The sequence below is a fragment of the Haemaphysalis longicornis genome, unplaced genomic scaffold (genome assembly GCF_048455015.1).
Source record: "Haemaphysalis longicornis isolate Haplotype H1 unplaced genomic scaffold, Haemaphysalis longicornis Haplotype H1 scaffold_2, whole genome shotgun sequence".
Taxonomy (NCBI): Eukaryota; Metazoa; Arthropoda; class Arachnida; order Ixodida; family Ixodidae; genus Haemaphysalis; species Haemaphysalis longicornis.
Window position 1 is genome coordinate 97,267,567 of NW_027526295.1, and position 19,685 is coordinate 97,287,251.

A 19,685-nucleotide genomic window follows, 5' to 3' on the forward strand; every position below is an offset into this window, starting at 1 on the left:
CAGAAATATTCCCGTGGGGTATGAACTCAAGCTGTTAGCGCCAGTACCCAGAACTCTACCTCGTGACCACAGAGCCCGAACCGCACGTTTCTTTTAGCGGAAGCTTAGTGTAATAGTGCGCGTAGTGACCTGTCGCATGTCACGTGAAGAGCTGTGCCGCCAAGCGTTTGCAAGCTCGCCTCCCTACAGGGGCGGGGTAAGTGAGAGGACGGTACACCCTTGAGAGACCCAGCATGTTCCCCTAAATGGACTTTAGACGGGACATTTAAAGGATTCATGAAGACGAAATATAAGTTTGTTTTTTGTGAGCTTTTATTTTGCCACAGGGCATGTATATGGTGCTATAAGTTGATGGTGATTAGATGAAAACGAAAATGTTCGCTTCGCACGCATCATCGTTAAACTTGTTTTGTTCGAAAAATTTCGTGTTCTCTAGTGGCCCCAGCGCTTGTCCGGAAGCAAACGAAGATTTATTGACTGCGACATTAATGAATTTGAGCTAAAATTCTGATTCTCCCGCCAAAACGTGTGTTTGGACGACGTTTGCAATGACATCACAAGAACCGGTCACAAGAACCAATCACAAGAACTAAACCTAGACGGCGCCACCACACCTCGGCAAGCATTTTCTGCCTTTTGTTTGTTTGTGACTGTATTTAAACCTGGCTTGTTTTTGTTAAGGTAGAAAATATTCGCTTCGTGAAACATGGTGCTTGCTCGACAAATATGTTCACGTAAGACACCGTCGCTTCCGTCAATCGGCCAGTGTCGTCTGAGCCAACCCCAAAGCCCAGCAGTGCTGTGCATATAAATGAAGCATAGAGCGCGCAGTACCAACAGCAGTACGCATCGGTACTTCTGTTTGCGTATGCATTCGTAACTTCCACTACTTGTCCGACCATTCTTACTGATATAAAAACAATGTTCCATAAATTTAGGCGCACATAGCTCGTTCAGCAAGCCTATAGGTATCTGCCTATTTTGCGTTTGCTTTTTCCAGCCTCCGCAAATCCCAGAGATGGCTGGTATGACATCATAGGTTGTATTCCTGGAAATGAGCTAGCGGGTCGCAGGGCCATTCCCTTTTTTCCTAATTATACAGCTTATTTGAGCGAAGTGTACGTTAAAAGTGGTGTCAGCATGATTCTAACGAGGCAATCTTTTGAATGAACCAAAATTGCAGGTCGTCTTCATGGCCCCTTTTAGCACTGTTCCATCTGGCCAATATTCTTGCCACAAAAGCAGCAACCGCAGTTGGTGAAACGTGTATCGTGCTTTATAGAGAATTTTTCACCACCTTTAGCAGCTCCTCCTGCACACTTCCGTCGATACTCATGCAAACACTCCCTGGCCTCTTCGCTTCACGAAAAGCTTTTTTCTCGTCGTAGTGGCCGGCAATATTTTTCAGGCGGGGAGATACAGACAGGAAAAGCAGCGATTTTTCTTCGCCAATCTTAGAGTGCTGCCGCTAGATCTTGGCCAACTTTGTTGTCGCTTCAACCTATTCAACGATACTTGATACACGGAAGCGAGGGTGAAAAGCGGGAAACTTTCCACTTCCAATCTTGCAAATTCGCATGAAACATACTTTAGCAGTACATGTGGACAAGATTTTAGCGCTAAGCCGAGATATGAAGTTTACAACCCCTTCTTAACACAACACTTGAATGTGCCGACTAAAAACGTACCAGTGGTATTGCAGATCGAGGGGAGTATGACCAGTAAGCATTATCCTTCTGACACTGCAACAACAGGTCTAGCAATCGTAAAACCTCAGATTTCAAGGTTAGGTATATGCCCCTTTTTTATGCCGCTTGAAGACTTCGAAAATAGACCGGGTCAAATGCACACCGTCCACTAATACCAAATAGTCATCCACATCTCTGAAGGCGTCTTGTGCAATACTGCCAAAGTCTGGGAAAAGTTGACAGATCCTTGAAACAGAGCCTTGACTCTGTTGCAAGACATATCGGATATGTGGATGGTCATTTGGTTCGCAGTCATTTTTTTGCACAACTTGAACTTCTTTGTACGCCTTTCACGGACTCGCAACCAATGCGATCTCTAAACAGAAGTCTAATGCTTTCTCATTACAAACAGCCGCTGCGGCCAATCCCCAAAGAGCGAACACTGCCCTAATCATTGAGAACTCGCGGCGGGTTTCACTACTAACCGTGGTTACTACCTTTGCCTGTGGTTCTCGCTACATAGGGCTGGTTTTCAACGTTGGTAGTTCATCCACGCCAGTTCTTTGAAGCTAAATGTACCAGTGCAGCGATTCACTACGCTAATGAGTCACCCTGGTGTCACTCTGCGTTATGTAATCCAATGTGCATTGTCAGGTTCTCTTGTATTATTCGTTAAGGACGTTTGCAATCCAGTTTATTGTAACATTTCTAACCCCTCCACCGATTGTTACCTGTGAAACAGTCAAAACCCTAGACATTTTGCTATCGCACATTCTTGTTATTCATGTGTTGCTGTATGCTGTTCTTGTAAACAGGGGTCGGGAGCTGGTCAAGCTGCCAAGAGCAGCTTTTAGTTTTGGCCCCTTATGCACTAATTGGAACATGAAATAAAGATTAATATTATATGTCTCTAAAATATACCTCCTTGCGTAGTATTCCTTTTTTCTAAGTATGCAGCAAACTGGTTTGTTCGAGGAAGGCGAGGAATTGAGCATTTTCTTGCGTGTAATTTCACACTCGGAGCCTTGCTAGTTTGGTAAACATCGCCGGAATTAATCTTTCGGGATGAGTAATCATTTACCTTTTTATGTATCTGAATATTCGCTTCTTGACACCCGTGTGAGTAATTGAAGTTGCCTCAGCAAATTATTCTTTTGCACAAATGATGAGCAGTTATAAGAGTCTGCAAAAAAAAACAAAATTAAATTCTTTGGAATGGACAAAAGACACTTTTCGCACTTTGTTGCTTTTTGGGTAACCTTTTTAACAGTGGGGTTACCCCTCCGAACACAGAATGCCAGACAATTTGGGGAAGTTGTAGCTGTTTATTAATCCACCACATCCTTAACACAGACGTGAAAACGGGCGACCCGACCGAAGCCTGTGATGGGTCTGCAACATTTAGGTGCGTGGAAGTCTTATGGGGCTTTATTACCATAAATGTCCAACGAAGGCACCCTCAGCCGTGCCACTTGCTCAACAAGTGGGCATTGTGACCATACAAGTACGCAAAATGCATGGGCAATTTTGGGCAGTGGCAGCATTTGCGCTACGGTGACAACGCGGAAAGCGAGCTCTTAGGTTCTCGGAGATGCCGCTCGCGATGCGCCTCGCGACGCGGCTCGCGAGGCGACCCGCGAGGGGAAGCCGCTGAGAAGGCTGTGCGGCCGGACGCCCGCGAAGAGGATCTGGCGGCGCGCCAGCCCGACGAAGATGTGCTCGAGGGTGATGTCGCCCACTGAGAACTCGGGAAACCCGTGGTTGCGCTGGATGGCGGTCATCTTGGCAAACAGCTCGCTCCAGCTGGTGTACGTGGTGCCCACGGTGAAGTTCATCACTCCCTGCGCCGGTGAACAGCAGGAATGGCGCGTTGGTTAAACTGCATACACTAGCATCCACTGATATGACAGAGAAATACAGCCACAAATATTTAATGTCATATTTCCTGCTTTGTAGCTACGGAACTACCAAATTAGTGCTACTCGTTTTTTATGTTTGTGATAGATCACAATTTTGCTTGGATTTGTGAAATGTTTAAAAATTCAGCGATGGATTTGTTATATTGGTTTTATAATAGGCGCAAAATGCGCGGCTGACACCCAATGAAGCGCAGTTTTCAAATTGAAACAATTTTGCTGCATGAACTTGAATTGGCATGAACGATGAAAAGAAACTAGAGAACTACCAGAAAGCAAATTGTGCTCCCAGTTTACCTAGATTCATAGAAGCAGTCCATGACATTTTAGAAATAATCTAAATCGGGTAAAGCTTCCTTTTGTTACCGAAAAAAATTTCATCTCAAAATTAAACATGAGTACCTCAGTTTAATAAAATTATAGATAGTCTACACAGTGATAGCTACAACAATTTTACAGAGGTAAAAGTTTTGAATTTCGTGCTACTTGTCCAACAGGCCTGTGGCCGGACTGGGCTTTGGTTTTATTTTCAAAAGGAAGTTTTTTTTTTAATTACGAGCATGTTTTTCCCCGTGCACAAGGAGCATATATAAAATTTGTCAAAATTAGTGATGTTGAATAGAGATTCCTGCCCATCTCTCATGTAAACAGCATATATAAACATACTATATTTCCGAAAAAATAAGATCGGCATTCCCTTTGGCCTCATTGGCGTTGATGGCATTTGGGATTTCTGATTATGTCACCTGCCTTCATCACCTCCACCCACTCCTGATTAGGAGTGGTTGGAGGTCGATGGGTGAGGCCTTCGTCCTGCAGTGCACCTAGCGAGCTGTTGGTGATGTTCAGGAATGTCAATAATATTTCATAAAACGTTTTCGCTTTTGCGTCTCAAATTCCTGAATTGAATTTGACCCCCATTTTCGAGAGCTCCACCACCATCGTCCTGCTAAGCCTCCTGAGAAAAACAACAGTAGACCGGACGATTAGGTTCCCAACTGCCACCGCACTTCCGTGAAACGAACATATTATTACCCCCCCCCCCCCCCACCCCTGTGAGGTCGTTAAGATTATTTTAATGTATGAGTAAATAAATAAATAAGAATAAAACTCCTAAGACATAGTTTACGACTACTGAATGGTAATAGTAACAACCAACAATCCAGAACGGCCGCAAGGTTACAGGGGCAGAAAATCGTCACATTTTTACGCATAATCTGTCTTTTACAACGATATAAAAGCTGCGAAATTGGCGGTGTCGGTGTAATTTGAAACCACAACGTTCAAGCGACGCGCTCTGTTGCCCTGAGCGAAACTGGGTCAACTACGAAGACTCACTCGAACTACGACATTCGGAATACTGACCTGATCGATAATTTTGGTTTCGTGGAAAAGTCTCTTCGAGATGCTGAAATCGCGGTAAATTAGCTGCCATTGATGCCAATCTGTTGTGCAGCACGTCACGTGCGTTTTAGCAATCTGTTCTTCATCGAGCCGACACCGAGGGACGAGATCCTGAAATGAGCAGTGCGCTCTCCGAAATAACCCATCACATCATCGCGTTTTTGGCATTGTAACTATATCATCACGGCGGTACTCATGCGATAAACATTGAAAATGTCTCTCCTAGAAATGCGCTCTGGTAAAAAATTAGGGACGTTTGCCCTCACCCGCTGGACTTGAAAGGCGAACATGTTAGAGGTGATCATCGACGTACCAAAAGTTTAGTTTTCTTATCGTTGTCGTATCGGGGTGGACGTCGGCGGCATGGCATTTCAATGACCTTATGTCGAGCGAGGCCAGGGTGAGCTCGTCGGTTTGGTCGACGTTTTCCTACGCCAGTCTTCAAGAGCAACCTATCGTCTGCAGCGGACACTTTGCACGCCGAGCCTTTCGAAGCATGGCCTCCTCCGCGGCCGTGCGGACTAACCACAGGCGCGCCAAGTGGAGTCAATGATCATTCACAGCAGCAATGACATTCAAGTCGCGGCTCTTATACGGTACCGAGCGCATTCCCAGAGGGCACTGGGGCCAACGAAAGACGGGCGTTCGCTATGACGTGTCTTTCTCATTCCGAGCAAGTGGTTCCACGATACTGGAGTTTCTCGGTGGGCAGTGTTGGCCTGTCTGCCTAGGTGGGTACGCTTGGCATGACGAACGTGAGCTCGAGGCGCGCGTGAACGAGCACTCGGCATTTTCTTAGTATTTTCAAAACTACGGACACCATGCACAACTTATTTGCATGGCAGCTTCGCTGCTAAAAATTGTATGAAATGCAACGTAAACGCAGCTTCTGATTTTAGGCAAGTGGCCCGCGGTACCTTGTAGTTGTAGCAGAAGGTGCACTGGTGGAAGGCCTCCTGCATGCTCTCCCCGATGTAATACTGCAGCGCGTAGTCGAAGCGGCGCTCTGGGGGCAGCCGTATGGAGACTACGTAGCTGCGCCCGTACTTCTGGTTCATTTGCAGCGGGTCGCCCAAGGCTTCGAACTTGCCGTCCTCGATGACGGCCACGCGGTCGCACACCACCTCGCAATGGGACATGCTGCGAAAGCGTGTGCAAGCAAGCGGCCAGTAATGAAGGCTGTAGGGATGACGCTGTAATTAGGAAGCAGGGATCGCGGTCGCCGAACATCATGTCACGACCTCATAAAAATACGGAGGCAATGGAGCTGGTAGCTAGATAAATCAAACTAGCGGCGGTGTAAATGTTTCGACGTTGCGGTGGTGTGTAGTCGTGAATTTTCCCTTTCATTTTTGACAGTCTACTCCTTACAACAGTATGACAGAGGCAGGGCAGCGTAGACGTCATAACAATTGCTGCTAAAATAGGGCAGGGGCAGAGGCAGAAGCGAGGCACTGCTGCCAGAGTAGCGCCAACGTGACAATAGAAAGTTTTAGCATTCCGTATGCTTCATCTGTTCCGTTGGTGCCGTTCTTTCCGAGACCTGAGTGCACCTTCGCGAGCACTCACGGTGAGGAAGACAGCCCCTACCGTGACGAATATGCGCCCATGCCGTGGGACGGCCCGCGGAACTAATCAACCCTAACGGAACAAATGCGCAAGTGCCCAGTCGGGTTCCTGTCAGCACGTTACGAACGTAACGAACAAAGCATACGGAGTGCAAAAACTCTCTAACGCCAAACACCTGCCGCAGGTTTCTTAGAAGTGGGTATACCGCGAGTAGTACGTAAAACGCCGACCGTACGTTCTAGCTTCATTGGTTGACAACCTGTACGGAGTGCATGGGCTAGTGTTTTCCGACATCAATCTTTTTTAATAGCGTAACCATATGACACACGTCGGCAAGAATCTCTCGATTGACATCATCGGAGGAAGCGACATCATGAGTGCAGTTGTCGCAAAAAGTCATAAGCTGTGGTGATGGTGGCCCGATAAAAGCCATCACTCGTGTTAATCTATGATTATAATAGGACCTAATAATTACCGTACCCTACTAGAAACTAGGGGTAACATTTAAGAATTTGATGTTCAGATTTCTCACTACAATGCCGGTTTACTCTGTGCCACATGACTTGTGCACATCAGTGTTCTCATTACGCATTTCAGATTAGAGTGGCACTTTGGTTGGCTGTTAAGTATTTTAGAAGGGAGGGTGTACTATTTGCTCATTGGCGGTGAGAAGTTTTAGTGGCGCCCTCTGGCTCTGACGTCGGCTTAGGGCGCGCCGCTGTCGTCTGCTACGCTCCGCTTGTGAGGGGCAGCAGTGCCTGTGCTAGAAATCGCCCGCATTGGTGCTTTAGTGGAATTAAAAGGCTATTTTTAGTAATTCAGTTATTTGTGCCAGCTTCTGACACATCTGAATAATTTCAAGCTGTATCCCCCAAAAGTTTGCAACACACGAGGAGAGAACAAACAGCATCGGTGAAAAGATGTTGTTTGACTCGTCATTTCTAGCTTATTTACGAGGTTGAGCCTTCAGAGCTCCTCGATAAGTATTCAAAATGCGTAGGTTTCTTTCAGTATTTTAGATGTTCTTATGAAGACTGCAGAGTCTAATACTATGTAACAAGCAGCTGTCCCCTACACGCGCATCGCACAGCAGGAAACAAAACCGCTGTCTTCTATTTCTTTCGTTGTCGTCCTGTATCAGATGAATATTTTTTTCTGTGCCCCACGCATTCATTTTTCTGCAGCGTCACAAACATCTTATTACGAGTTTTGGGGACGTTTGGGACGCTCACAAAGATAGTGTGGATATTTTCTTCAGGATGGTTGTCATACATTCCCTTCTTCCCGAATTGTCTTTCGTTTTGGCTGCGTGCAAGGTGATGCATATCCGAAGCGTGCGCCGTATATTCACATGAAAATACAAGGAGAAGGTTTGTGCTACTCCACCACGACCACGCCCCAGACAACCTTGGCCAGAGCACTCAAAGGTGGCTTTTGTACTCCGAATTTCTATTGTAACCATCGTTATCATAACGAACTGACTCTCAACCCAAACAATTGTCACACGATTACGGTGTTCAAGGCTTTATACACTCGCTAACGTACGTAAAAAATAGTGTACGTGCATATTTTACAAGAATATAAACCGATTAATATATTATTTGTTTTCCAACCCTTCCAGGCGTAAAGAACAAATCCTGGTCTACTTGTGATGGCGTTCTATGAATTGAAGAAAATTACTCTTACTATCTTGTCCTGGAGTGAGAACCCGGCTCACTAATAAGCTCGACTATACTATTACATAAAGTTTTCTCCTCCTCTTGAGAGCAGGTTTCCTATCTACAACGCATATCTGACTACTGGGGCGATATGGCTGTGAGTAATAAAACCAAAATATCACCCCTGGTCTGAACAAACATATTGTTACTGCATCTTTACCGTAGACGTGACTCGTTTTGCTCCACAAACCTCCATACTGGTTAGAAGCGTGGTATAAAACGACCACGCGCGTATGTACACAGTAGGTTATTGGAACTACACCTACATTTTTTTGCGCACCATAGTGCACGTCAGCGTACTTTCATGCCATGACAACGTAAAGTGATGTGATACAATACTTTCGAGAATCGGAAACGTTGCAAGCACCGTTTTACCTTGCAAATGATTACCGGAAATCGTAATGCCTTCTGCCAAAACCGACAGCCCCGCAGGCCTGTAGTTTGTTTTGGGCTTGTATTTTCGCTGTTGTTGGTTACAAGCAGCTGACTGTTACGACTGTTACCTTTGTTCGAAAGATTCCTTAATGCAGAAGCTGACGCCCAGCTCCGATTCTTCACGCTCCGCACAGGACCTGCTTCGCAAGGAATGGGGCGACGCTGGCAATGTTTCTTCCATAGCGGTATCCAAAACTAGACTTCAACTAACGCCTTCAGCTAGTGTATGTGGTTGTAAGTCTATTATTATGATGAAAATTTACGCACACGCGAAACCTGGTGCGGAGAAGCATCAGAAGTGAACCGAGTGCAAAGAAGCAGCAGGGAGAGCGAGCCCGAGTGAAGCAGACGACAAATGCGAGAAACCCTAAGCTGACGTCACGGAGTCACGCTTCGCAGCGCCGCCCGTGGTCACGCTTGCCGCCAATAGCACTATCGCGGGGAAGTTCAGAGTTCTTACCGATGCGATGTCATGATGATCGACATCGCCTGACTTCCCTTGAGGACCTGGAGCATGTGGATGATGTCGTTGCGATAGAGCGGCTCCACGTCCGAGTACGGCTCGTCGACCAGCAAGATGGGTGGCACGCCGATGGCAGCGCTCGAGATTAGTAACATCTTCAGCTCCCCGTGGCTGCAGCGGATTTTTCAGAGATTCTCTTTGTGAGGTACCCGCCGAAGCTGCAAAAAAGACTAAGGTGCTCTAAAGTGGAGGGCACCGGACTAATTTTGAAAACCAGCGGATACTTAATGTGCGCACAAACCTCGACACATGTGCGTTTCCGCTTTCTCTCCCACGTGAAAAGCAGCTATCGCAGCTAAACTCGAGCCCGTGTCCTTGCGCTCAGGAGCCCAATCCTTTAGCCCCCGTACCACCATTGCGACTGTATTAGAATTTTGCGTATGCTTCGGTGTATTCTTTCATTGCCTTGACAAAATGGCTGCTCTATTATTGCTCACTTTAACGCGCAATAATCTATGTAGACTACACTTTCTTGATCTACTCAGAGCTCCTTCAGAGTCAAAATATTTAACACATGCTGCAGTTTTAGCATAGGGTAATTTATGCCATTGTGTCTTTTGAAACCATTGCCAACACCATTGTTTAGAGGGCGATCTAAGCTTACTCAATACCTTACCAGGTGGCGTTACCTGTCCCGTGGTCAGTGCCTGTGCGAGATGTTTTAGAAATGTCGCCAGAAAACCCCCATTCGCATTGCATCTAGTGGGGAAGTGTTTTTAGTTACGACCACTGGCAGTGCTGGCGTCATAGATCGAACGTTCCCGCCGCACGTTACAGTATTCGTGTGGCGCCTTTCACTTTACCAAGGTATTGTCAGGCATGATCTCGGCAATAGATCTTCTGCTATTATTAGGTCTCGGCCCCAATTCCGAAGCGTTGTTATGACGTGCCTAATAAGTCATCGTAAAATTTCGGCCATTTTTTTTGTACCTGTCATGCACGGTTAATTACGCAGAGGAGGCCCTAATATTAGTATAAATTGCTAAATTAGAGCGTATATGAAGGGCTGAAGACTGTTAGGCAAGTTGTGATCAAACTGAAAAAAAAATATTCGGGGGTTCGTTGTATTCAATTTACGAATTTACGACGGGCAGGAGGAAGCAACCGATCGTCTGTCAATCGCGGTTCAGACTTGCAACGCATGTTGTGACGTTGTGTTCGTTCGAAACGCATCTCTGGTTTGTTTTGAAGTTGAATAAAATGTATCCGTCAAACCCGGGCATTCGGCTCAGGGCGTTCTCTGCGATTGCACGAAAGAAGTGCCACGGGGCTTCAACGCTTTCTTTAGGGAAGGTACTCAGGTAAGAGAATATCCATGTCGTGTTATGGCCGTGTTGCATTCAATACGAACGGTTAAGCGTTTGTTTACACTTGTTTCGTTTGTCGTAAAATGTCCAAGCACTCCACTCCGCTGGCAGATCAGCCGGCGAGCCGACGCTGAGCAGACGACTCATCTCTTTGCCGGAAGTGCGTGAAAAAGCCGCCCAATAGCAGGATGTCTAGCTCATGACGAACATCTGGGAATCGATGATGTAGACATGTGAAGATGGCGGCGTCCAAAAACACGAAGGAAAGGGTGAGAAAAAAGCGACAAACTTTGCAACAAAAGTGTGAGCTTTCCGCTGCGCGTAAAAGAGTAATACTTGGCACAGCTGACGTTGACGACCCAATCTAACGATTGCGCTAGTTCATTTAGTGTGCTCAAAATGCCTTTCAGGGCCCCTTTAAGGCTAAGTTTACTCGCGGCTCTTATGCTAAGGTATTTCAGCATCGTAGAAAGTTAAACTACCTATTTATTCACAGAGTACGGAAATATCAGCAGATTTTTATATTCCAAACTATTTTTTTATAATTCCGATTTTTTTCAACATCATTCTTGTTTTGCTAGTTTTATGTCCCAGTATTTCTGTTCTATTTATTCTATCTTTGATTAAAAAGCAGTTTTTACTACATATTTAAAAATTCATCAAGATTTATCAAACACAAAGCCAACTTGGAGCTGTGGTAGGGTTCGAGACGCCGACATTTGTTTTCAATGAACGAGATTTCCGATGCATATTTGTAGCCACACAAGCGTTTTCGAAATTTGAGGTTAGCGGCTGTAGGTTTTAAGACCCCGGCATTGGCTTTCAATGTGCGAGATTTCGGAAGCAGGTTTGCATCCACAAAAGCGTTTTCGATATTTTAGGTACGTTCACGTCAAATGCTTTTTTTGAGGTACGTTCACCTCAAAAACAAAAATGCTAGTTCTACACCAGCTAGCTGGCAAAAGATCCGTGTTTGCCACAAGAAACAGATTCAACTCGAACCACAAATGTACTTTTTTGCCGTAAACAGTGTCCTCATTTCATGATCTAAATTAAAATGGACATAATTCAACAAATCTGCCGAGACAATGTAAGAAACATTTAAAATTTCGGGTACGAATATACTTTTGCATTTTTCTGAATAAATTTGAATCGAAATTTGTATGCGCAATATTGTCATAATTCGGTCAGGCTGAGCCCACTACCCGAAGCTAGAACACAAATCGTAAAGCTTTTTTTGGGGGGCACTCCAATCTCAACCCTGAATTCTGCTTAGGAGCTTTTAAGGGGAAGACAGGCGTGCTATTGTGACAGCTACATTTTGTATAAACATCCACCAGTCGCACTGTAGCCACACCAATTAACCGTCCTAATCTACCTTCACCCCTCTTTATTCTACCCTAATTAACCATAATAAATCTTAATCCATGATATTCTAGCTTCCTCCACGTAAACCCGTATTTATGCGTTCTAATTACTCTTCAACCACTTTATTCTACCCAAATCCTACCTTAGCAGTAATTGCTATCAATTACTTATCAGTGACAATCTTTGGTTAGCCAGATTTTTTGCTTATACCATTTGCAAGCTTGCTTTGGTGCTCGCTATCTAAGGGTCACGTGAGTTTTCGAACCAATCTTGTCAATGCAGATTAATTTCGGGCCACCTTCCAATAGGGCACATATGGCTCTCATTTAAATAAATTGTTTTCAACGTTCAAGCATTAGGTCGTGAACCAACCTGCACGCGTTGATCAGCTTATCCTCTTTAAGTCTGCCTGACAAGAGGCTCAGAGCACTTGCGATGGAGAATCGCCTTGCGGTGACACCACGAAGGCGGGCAACCATGTCCAGGAACTCGCCGACCGTGAGGGGGGGAAGATCCTGCTCGGAGATGCCGTCCGGAGCATAGCCGATGCTTTGCTGCCAGGAGCGGAGGTCCCCGCCCAGGGACAGCGCCGATGTGTACGCACCGCCCCCCGTGGGAACAACGAGGCCAACGAGGATCTCCAGCAGAGTAGTTTTGCCGGAGCAGTTGACGCCCACAATGCCCAGGCACTCGCCTTGATTCAGCAGTATGCTGGCGCCATCAACAATCTTGACCTGTGGGCGTGGGTGGTTGTGGGGGCGGGTTCAAAATGTTGAAAATATTAGAAAGCATACTTGTAGACGGCCTCTGGCATTTGGCTCCCATTGTTATCATGTTTGAAAGATATATCTGTCCCGCCCCATCATTGAACAGACCTCTCGCTTTTTTACGGAGCCCAAACCTCTCTCTCTCTTGAACACAATGGTCGCGTCACGAGGATGGCTGACCTCAACATTTAAGGATCTGAGAGCGGATTGTCTTCCCAATGATCCCGTGAACTTGACTGCTGCTGTTGAACTCGACTGCTGCCATGGACATTTTAGTGCCCGCTGACGCAAAAAGACGAATGAATGAGCTCACAGCTCATCCATTTGTTTTTTTGTTTTTTTTGAGTCTTCGCCCACTGCGTAAGCTACCTAATCTGACTCCCTCAACGATTCCACTGATTTGAAACGGACGCTTCGTTTCACCCAGGCAAAGACAGTGGCTTCGGCTTTCTGCCTCCCGTCTCATAAATGAGCAGTGGTTCAGTGCGTAAGAAACAGATCGAAGCCATTCGAAAAATTAGGGCAGATCGCAGAGCAAAAGCGCCTCCAGCGGCAAGATGGCAAAGCTCTGCGACAAGGCGAGGCGAAACAAGGTGCCTTAGGCGTTAAGCTGGAAATTCATGTTATCGCATTCGCATACTGTAAGTAAGGCTCACGTATGTCCCGACATTTTCGAAGTCACAGTGTTCCTCTTCATGTTTATGTCTATTCCTTTATCTCACCTATTTCTGATTTTGCTTGAAACGTGTTTTTATGCAGCTTCAAAATACTCATTGCAGTGTAGATTTAAGGAATTCTGTAATTTCGTCGATATACCTCTGTTTTGCTTCAAATCTGTCCAGAGTATTTACCTCTACGCTAAGCAATTTCGAGAAACACGAGCAGTGCCACCATGGGAAGTAGTTTGATGACATCTTACATGTCTGGAATTTCGACGCACTAACATGAGCGGTCCCTCAAGCGAACAGCCCGGAACGGGAAAAGGTGTGCCACGCGGCGCTTTCAATCGGCGCGCATTCCATGAAGGGGCAGCGTGTGCTCATACCGGATGCTCCGAACGGGCACCGGCGTGGGGGGCTAGAACCCGACGGAGAGGGCTCGCTTTTGTAGCGTAAGCTACACTGGGCGAGGTTGAAGAGTTTTGTGTGGACCTTGAAGGGTCTTGCTGCGAAAGCTCGAGGAGCATTGGATTGGATTTGGGTTTGGATTGAAATGGATGAAATTGGATTAAATTGGATTGGATTGGATTGGAATCCAATCATATTGGAGTACGGGTGTGTAGAGAATTGTGTCTGCACATTCGCCGGTCTGCGCATTCCAGAGGAGTGACGTTACAGCCGCGACAGACGCAGTGGCGCTGGCACCTGCCCAGCTGTGCGCCTCCGTTGCGCAGTAGCCAAATCTGACGCTGCGCCAGAGCCGCTTGATAGCTGTTTCGCGTGGCTCCTGGAAAGCCGTGCTGCGCATGCGCGAGGAGCAGTGACTGGACTGAACTGGACTAGACTGGATTGGATTGTATTGATTGGCGTTGGATTGGATTGGGTTTGAAATGGACTGGATTGGGTTAGAAATCGTTTTAGCAGCAGTATGATAATCAGCTAATCCTAGACAACAAAAAAACCTAAGAATAACCAGCTGAGTTTTAGCTCATGCTACGTAAATCCTGGCATAGCCTGGCAAAGCCACTGCTATTTTTTCCTTTCCCCTTTCCTCAACGGCAAGGTGAAAGGAAAACCGGAGGAAGACGGGCAGACAAAGCCCGGGCGCCGGAGCTCTCGGGCCGTTGTCTTTGGGATCCACCCGACCACTAGTCTTTAGCCTCCCGAGCGTAATGTAAATAAATGTACAGTTTTGTATCGGCACCCGATTTCGACATTTGGAGATCCCTGAGGTCATGTTCTCAGCGCTGCGGCGGCTTGAAGGAGAAGCCCCGGCGAAAGAATCGGTGGAGATAACTTTGCATATACAGTGACACCTCGTTAAACTCTAAGTAGTAAAAACCGGGAAATATTCCGAGATAACCGAAGGTGCACGAATTGCCATGAAATATCGAGTTCTTTGCAAAAAAGTTGGTAGTACTCACCAGCTCTTCAATAGCAGCTTCCAATCTGGCTTTTCATAAAGGTTTAAAACCCCCCCAAAAAACATACCAGAGACGTTCACCGGCTGGGTGTTGTGGCACTGCAACTTTACTTAGCAGAAAAGAACTGCACAATGCTGGTCTGCTTTGCAGACGCACTCAGGCCTAGTAAGGAGTCCTCTAGCTGCTTTACGCATCGCATGAGCCGATATTCCCTGCCGCTGCACTGAACGTTATTTTGCAGCAAGCGCAGCAAATTCTTCGCTTCGGCAGATGCCGGCAGCTTTAGAGGGGGTTCGTCGTCATTTCCCCCGTCTTCGCCATCCCCTTTTTTTGTGGCCATAACATCGATTTTGGCGTCCGTAGGTTCTCCTGTCACGGCACATCCTGCTGTACCTCTCCGCATGTCTCTACCGTCACATAACGTGCCACAGGGTTGATTGACGAAGTTGATATGCCTCTAGGTTCAAACTTCCCGTTTGGGAAAAATATCGCCTTTGTGGTAGGCGCGGCAGCATCGCGCCAATCTTGTGAAACGGCCCGCTGCGGCAAAATTATCGTTCCACTCTCAGCTGAGATATGAGATATCTGCAGTTTGACCCCAAAAAGACTTCAAAATAAAGGGCAACAGATACACGGGACGTGCAGGAAATGCTTCGTAGCTGCGGAAAATATCTACTTATCAGACGTTCCGAAATATGCGAGTGTGAGTTACTAGGTACTACTGTATATATTTGCTCTCCAGGCTCGATTGCATAAAATTCAAATAGATGGCGCTAGTGGTTCTTCGCCCGAAGAAAAACCAAAGCCACAGATGCAGGGTGGAGGCAGGACCCTCAAAACCCACGTTACTAGCCAATAAGTACTACGCCCTCAGAAGGGAGAGTTTCACCGAGAAGGATTTTCCATATGGACAATACTTAAATTTCCAACATCCGGAAACCCATTCAAAATGCATGCAATGTGGCGTTTGCGTGAGCCTTGCTATATCTTTGTTCATGACAACCAATGATCCATAGCAGCCGCTTGCATTCGTTCGACTCCGAAAAACACATGTGACACAGACACCGGAATTGTGAATGAATGCAAAACTATGAAGACTACAGCGCAGCTAACTTGTAGCATCGGAGAGGTTCGCAACATCAAGTTGTGGACATTGTACATAACAAAGCAGTTTTCAAATCAAATCAAAGTTAATTAGTTACATGATAGCGGGCAAATACATTCGAGTAGTTTTACTATTTGTTACTCATAGCTGGGGGGTCAAACAACTGCTGCCTAGTTTGCCATTATTGAGAACGAAAAAAACTCACCAAAATACGAACAGCCAGGAACACGCACTACGGCAAATCAGAGTTGTGTCGGAGTTAGACTTAATGAAAGTTTCAACTTCCAAAAGTGGCTATGCTTGAATGCTGAATACCGTCTCGAATTGTAGAATTTGGGTGTGATGTATTGTAACTCATAAGGCGGGCGAGGGTAACAAGCCAGCTCTGAATCAGACTTTTCTACAATATCGCCCCTACTGAAACGTTCCGTATATACGGAATTACGGGAATACGGAGTTCATACGGATTATGCCGCCCCCAAGCACCCCGAAAGTAGACGTTGTATAAAATACAGGGAATCACATTGGTGTGCAGAATAAAAACGTTTGGCACAGGTTTCGTGTTTTTATCTCCAATAATACGCAAGATGATGCTCCGCATGTTTTCCGTATACTCCGTACATACGGACAATGATTTGGTGGTTCTAGTAAACTTACAGACATAAAATCGGTGTCAAATATTTGGTAAAGTATGCACTATTTTGTTAACGTGTGTTTTTCAAGAATATTCCGCGTTTTGTTGCGGCTTTGTGTCCTTCTAAGAAAGTACTCCGTATTCCCATATTTCCGTATATACGGAACTTTTCAGGAGGGGCGTTACGCTGGTTTTACCTCATGCTGCGACAGTGTCATTTAAGACCACAAACATTACGCACAACTTTGTTCTATTCAAACAATAAGATGTTTTATAGTACCGTCAGCGCTTGAACGGCCAAACTGAGGCTTTATCCACAAACGAACTGAACGAAAATATAAATTCTCCGGTTCCATAGCATGTGTTGTGACGACAAATATGAGGAATTTAAGGTAGGTAAACGAAACAATTGTTGCTCAACTCATGTAGGATCCAAGCGATGCAAATCAGAGGAAGCTGCAATTGAAGCTGGCAGGAGGTCATGCCAAATGTGCTCAGTCACCGCCTGTTACCGTTCTCACATGGTCCGGCGATAAAACTCGGCGACAAATCCGGTACTCAGTTAACTTCTGATTGAAACTGTACGTGTTGCATTATAAAATGGTTCATATTTTTTGTTTCGTGAAAAACGTTGGGCATATCATGAAAAACGTAGTTACTATGCGACAGCGTTGCTTATGCTAGTTGGCTGGTATTGTGGCAGGCGTTCCCAGCATGCACCATGACTGCATGCGCAGGGTCGGCGGGAAGTTGTTTCGTATGCAATTGCGCCACCCTTAAGTGCTTGTTCCAAAGTTTTGCAATTTATGCACTGATTCTTACTACTATGAATGTAATATGTATATATTCCAAGCCAAAATTGCTCTTTTTACAGGTTTACAGCCCCCTTTGTGTTCCGTTGGTTTTGCCGGAATCGGTCACTCATGGAAACACTAGTGCAAGAAAATATTCTGGAGAGTCGCATACCTATTCACTCTTTTTCTCACCATACAGCTGATTTGAATGAAGGTTTGTTGAACGTAATATTTCGTAATACGTCGGATAATAGGATACTTTCGTCGCAGTTTCCGTTCCACGCCGTTCTCATTAAAAACACTGTTATACAAAACTTTGGTTAAGTCGAAACCTAAATACGTAACATCTATTTGGGATCCAAGCTCTGAAACTCATTAAATCATTAGAACTACTCCAAAATAACGCCCGTCGAATCATTCTTCATTACTACTACAGAACAGCCAGTGTTACAACTATGAAATTTTCTTGCAGTTACCGCATCTTGCTACGCGCCCCAACTACATTCGTCTGTGCTTGTTTCATAAAAATAATTGCCACAATTCGTTTTCGTGGACACTTCTCATCGCCCCTCCTTTATATGTTTCGTCGATCACACTCACAAAGTAGGCATTGAGTTGCCTAACTAACACGTGCTTTCAGTGCTTCATTCCTCCCACATCAAACGACTGAAACCACCTTCAAGGTAGCGAACATTTCAACACTGCATTATTAACAATGTGATGCAAGGTGTTCGTGAACATGTACTGTTGTTGCTGCTGCTGCAGTATTTTCGTTTTTTGTTGAATTTCTACCCCTACATGAGTCCCCAGTCTCCTCTGTAATACCCGTTACCTTGGGAGTAAAATAAGTAACTAAATATGAGTTATTCCAACGAAGGTGATTTCGAATGGACCAACTAAATCGCAATTTCGTCTTCACGGCCCCTGAAGAACAGCGGTCGGCATTTGTAGGCGAAGTGGGTGACCATTACGTACTTTCGTTAGCAGTCCCACGGTCTTCTGGAGGTTCCGTATGGCCATTGCGACGTCCTTGAAAGCCCTGGTGCGGCACACCTGGTTGACGAGTTTCTCCTCGCGCTCGACTTCGGGATCCAAGGAGGTGGCGACAAGCCTAGGACCCTTCTCTTCAGCTGCCTCGTCCTCATCGGCGGTGCCAAGCAGGTAGCGAGCCATGTACCTGTGGCGTTGGAAATGCCGTTTTAATGGAAAAGCGGTATTACCTCTGCCACTTCCACCAGTACGATTTCAAGCAATGTATTTTGTGATATGAGAGATAAGGCAACAGGAGACTGGTTCGGGCCAGGATATTAAACTGTGTGAGAATATGGCCATCCACGCAGACACAAACAATTCTTAGAAGGTGCTGCAGCGCGAAATAAAACACGGACACAGAAAGACGACGGGAAGAGTGCTGACTTCCAACTAAATTTAATACGATGAACCTTGCACCTTTTATACACATTCGTCATGTTAACATAACTACAAAAAATTCCAATCTCTAGTATTACACAACGATATCAGCACGCGTTCAATGCACTTGGCACAATCTATACAACCAACAAGTCACGTCATGCGCAAAGTGCAGCTCGTGTTCGAAAGGAATTCTATCTCGTTTTTGACAACGCAATAGACGCCCGGCTTACACATTTACTATATTGCCTAAAAGTTCGTGTGCTTCAAAAATTTCCCGAGTAGTTTGATTACCTCTTGTACCTATCACTTCGCACATTTCAGACTCAGGTTTGCATCCACAAGATTTGCAATGCATGGCCAAGAACCCATCGTTTTCTTTTTTGACATTATTGTCGTGCTCCCTCAATCGGTCATTAATGCATCTGCCAGTTTGACCGACGCACACGAACCCACATTTCCTCAGGGCAATGCCATACACCACACGATCCACGCATGCGATGTACTGTGTACGATGCTTTACATGGCACCCACGGTTGTTTGCACCTGTTTTTGTAGTTACTTTGGTGAATTTCACCAGCTTGTGGAGAGCGCAAAGCGCTACCTTCACGTCTACACGGCTGGCGATCTTCTTTAAACCGTGAGACAAGCCGTGAATGTACGGGACAACGGCAACCTTTTTTCTCTCACTTTTGTGAGCAGGCCCGTCATGCTCATCCTTACGATGGCAAGATTTCAGGTTCCTGAGGAGGCCTTCTGTCATCGATACGACCAGGTGGAGTGGGAAGCCAGCCGCATGAATCCGACCGACCCACTCATCAAAGGCAGTTTGCACGTCATGGGGGCACCACTTACTTAAAGCGTCCGATACGCACAGCCTAACTATTCCCTTTTTTACCAGTTTCGAATGCGCAGAATGATACGAGAGAAGCGGCTTGTTGGCGCCAGGATTGTACCGCCAACA

General features: G+C 45.8%; 1 protein-coding gene across 1 annotated transcript in view; it reads right to left on the reverse strand.

Moving 5' to 3' along the window:
• Positions 1 to 3,074: 3,074 nt before the first annotated feature.
• Positions 3,075 to 19,685, reverse strand: part of LOC144168178 (phospholipid-transporting ATPase ABCA3-like) — a 98,020-nt gene continuing 81,409 nt past the window's right edge. The window contains exons 20-24 of the mRNA XM_077697213.1: positions 18,287 to 18,488; positions 12,301 to 12,662; positions 9,191 to 9,364; positions 5,926 to 6,148; positions 3,075 to 3,529 (exon numbers count right to left, since the gene is read on the reverse strand). Of these exons, the coding sequence (XP_077553339.1) occupies positions 3,266 to 3,529; positions 5,926 to 6,148; positions 9,191 to 9,364; positions 12,301 to 12,662; positions 18,287 to 18,488 (1,225 nt within the window). The 3' untranslated portion in view covers positions 3,075 to 3,265. The remainder of the gene's footprint in view (positions 3,530 to 5,925; positions 6,149 to 9,190; positions 9,365 to 12,300; positions 12,663 to 18,286; positions 18,489 to 19,685) is intronic.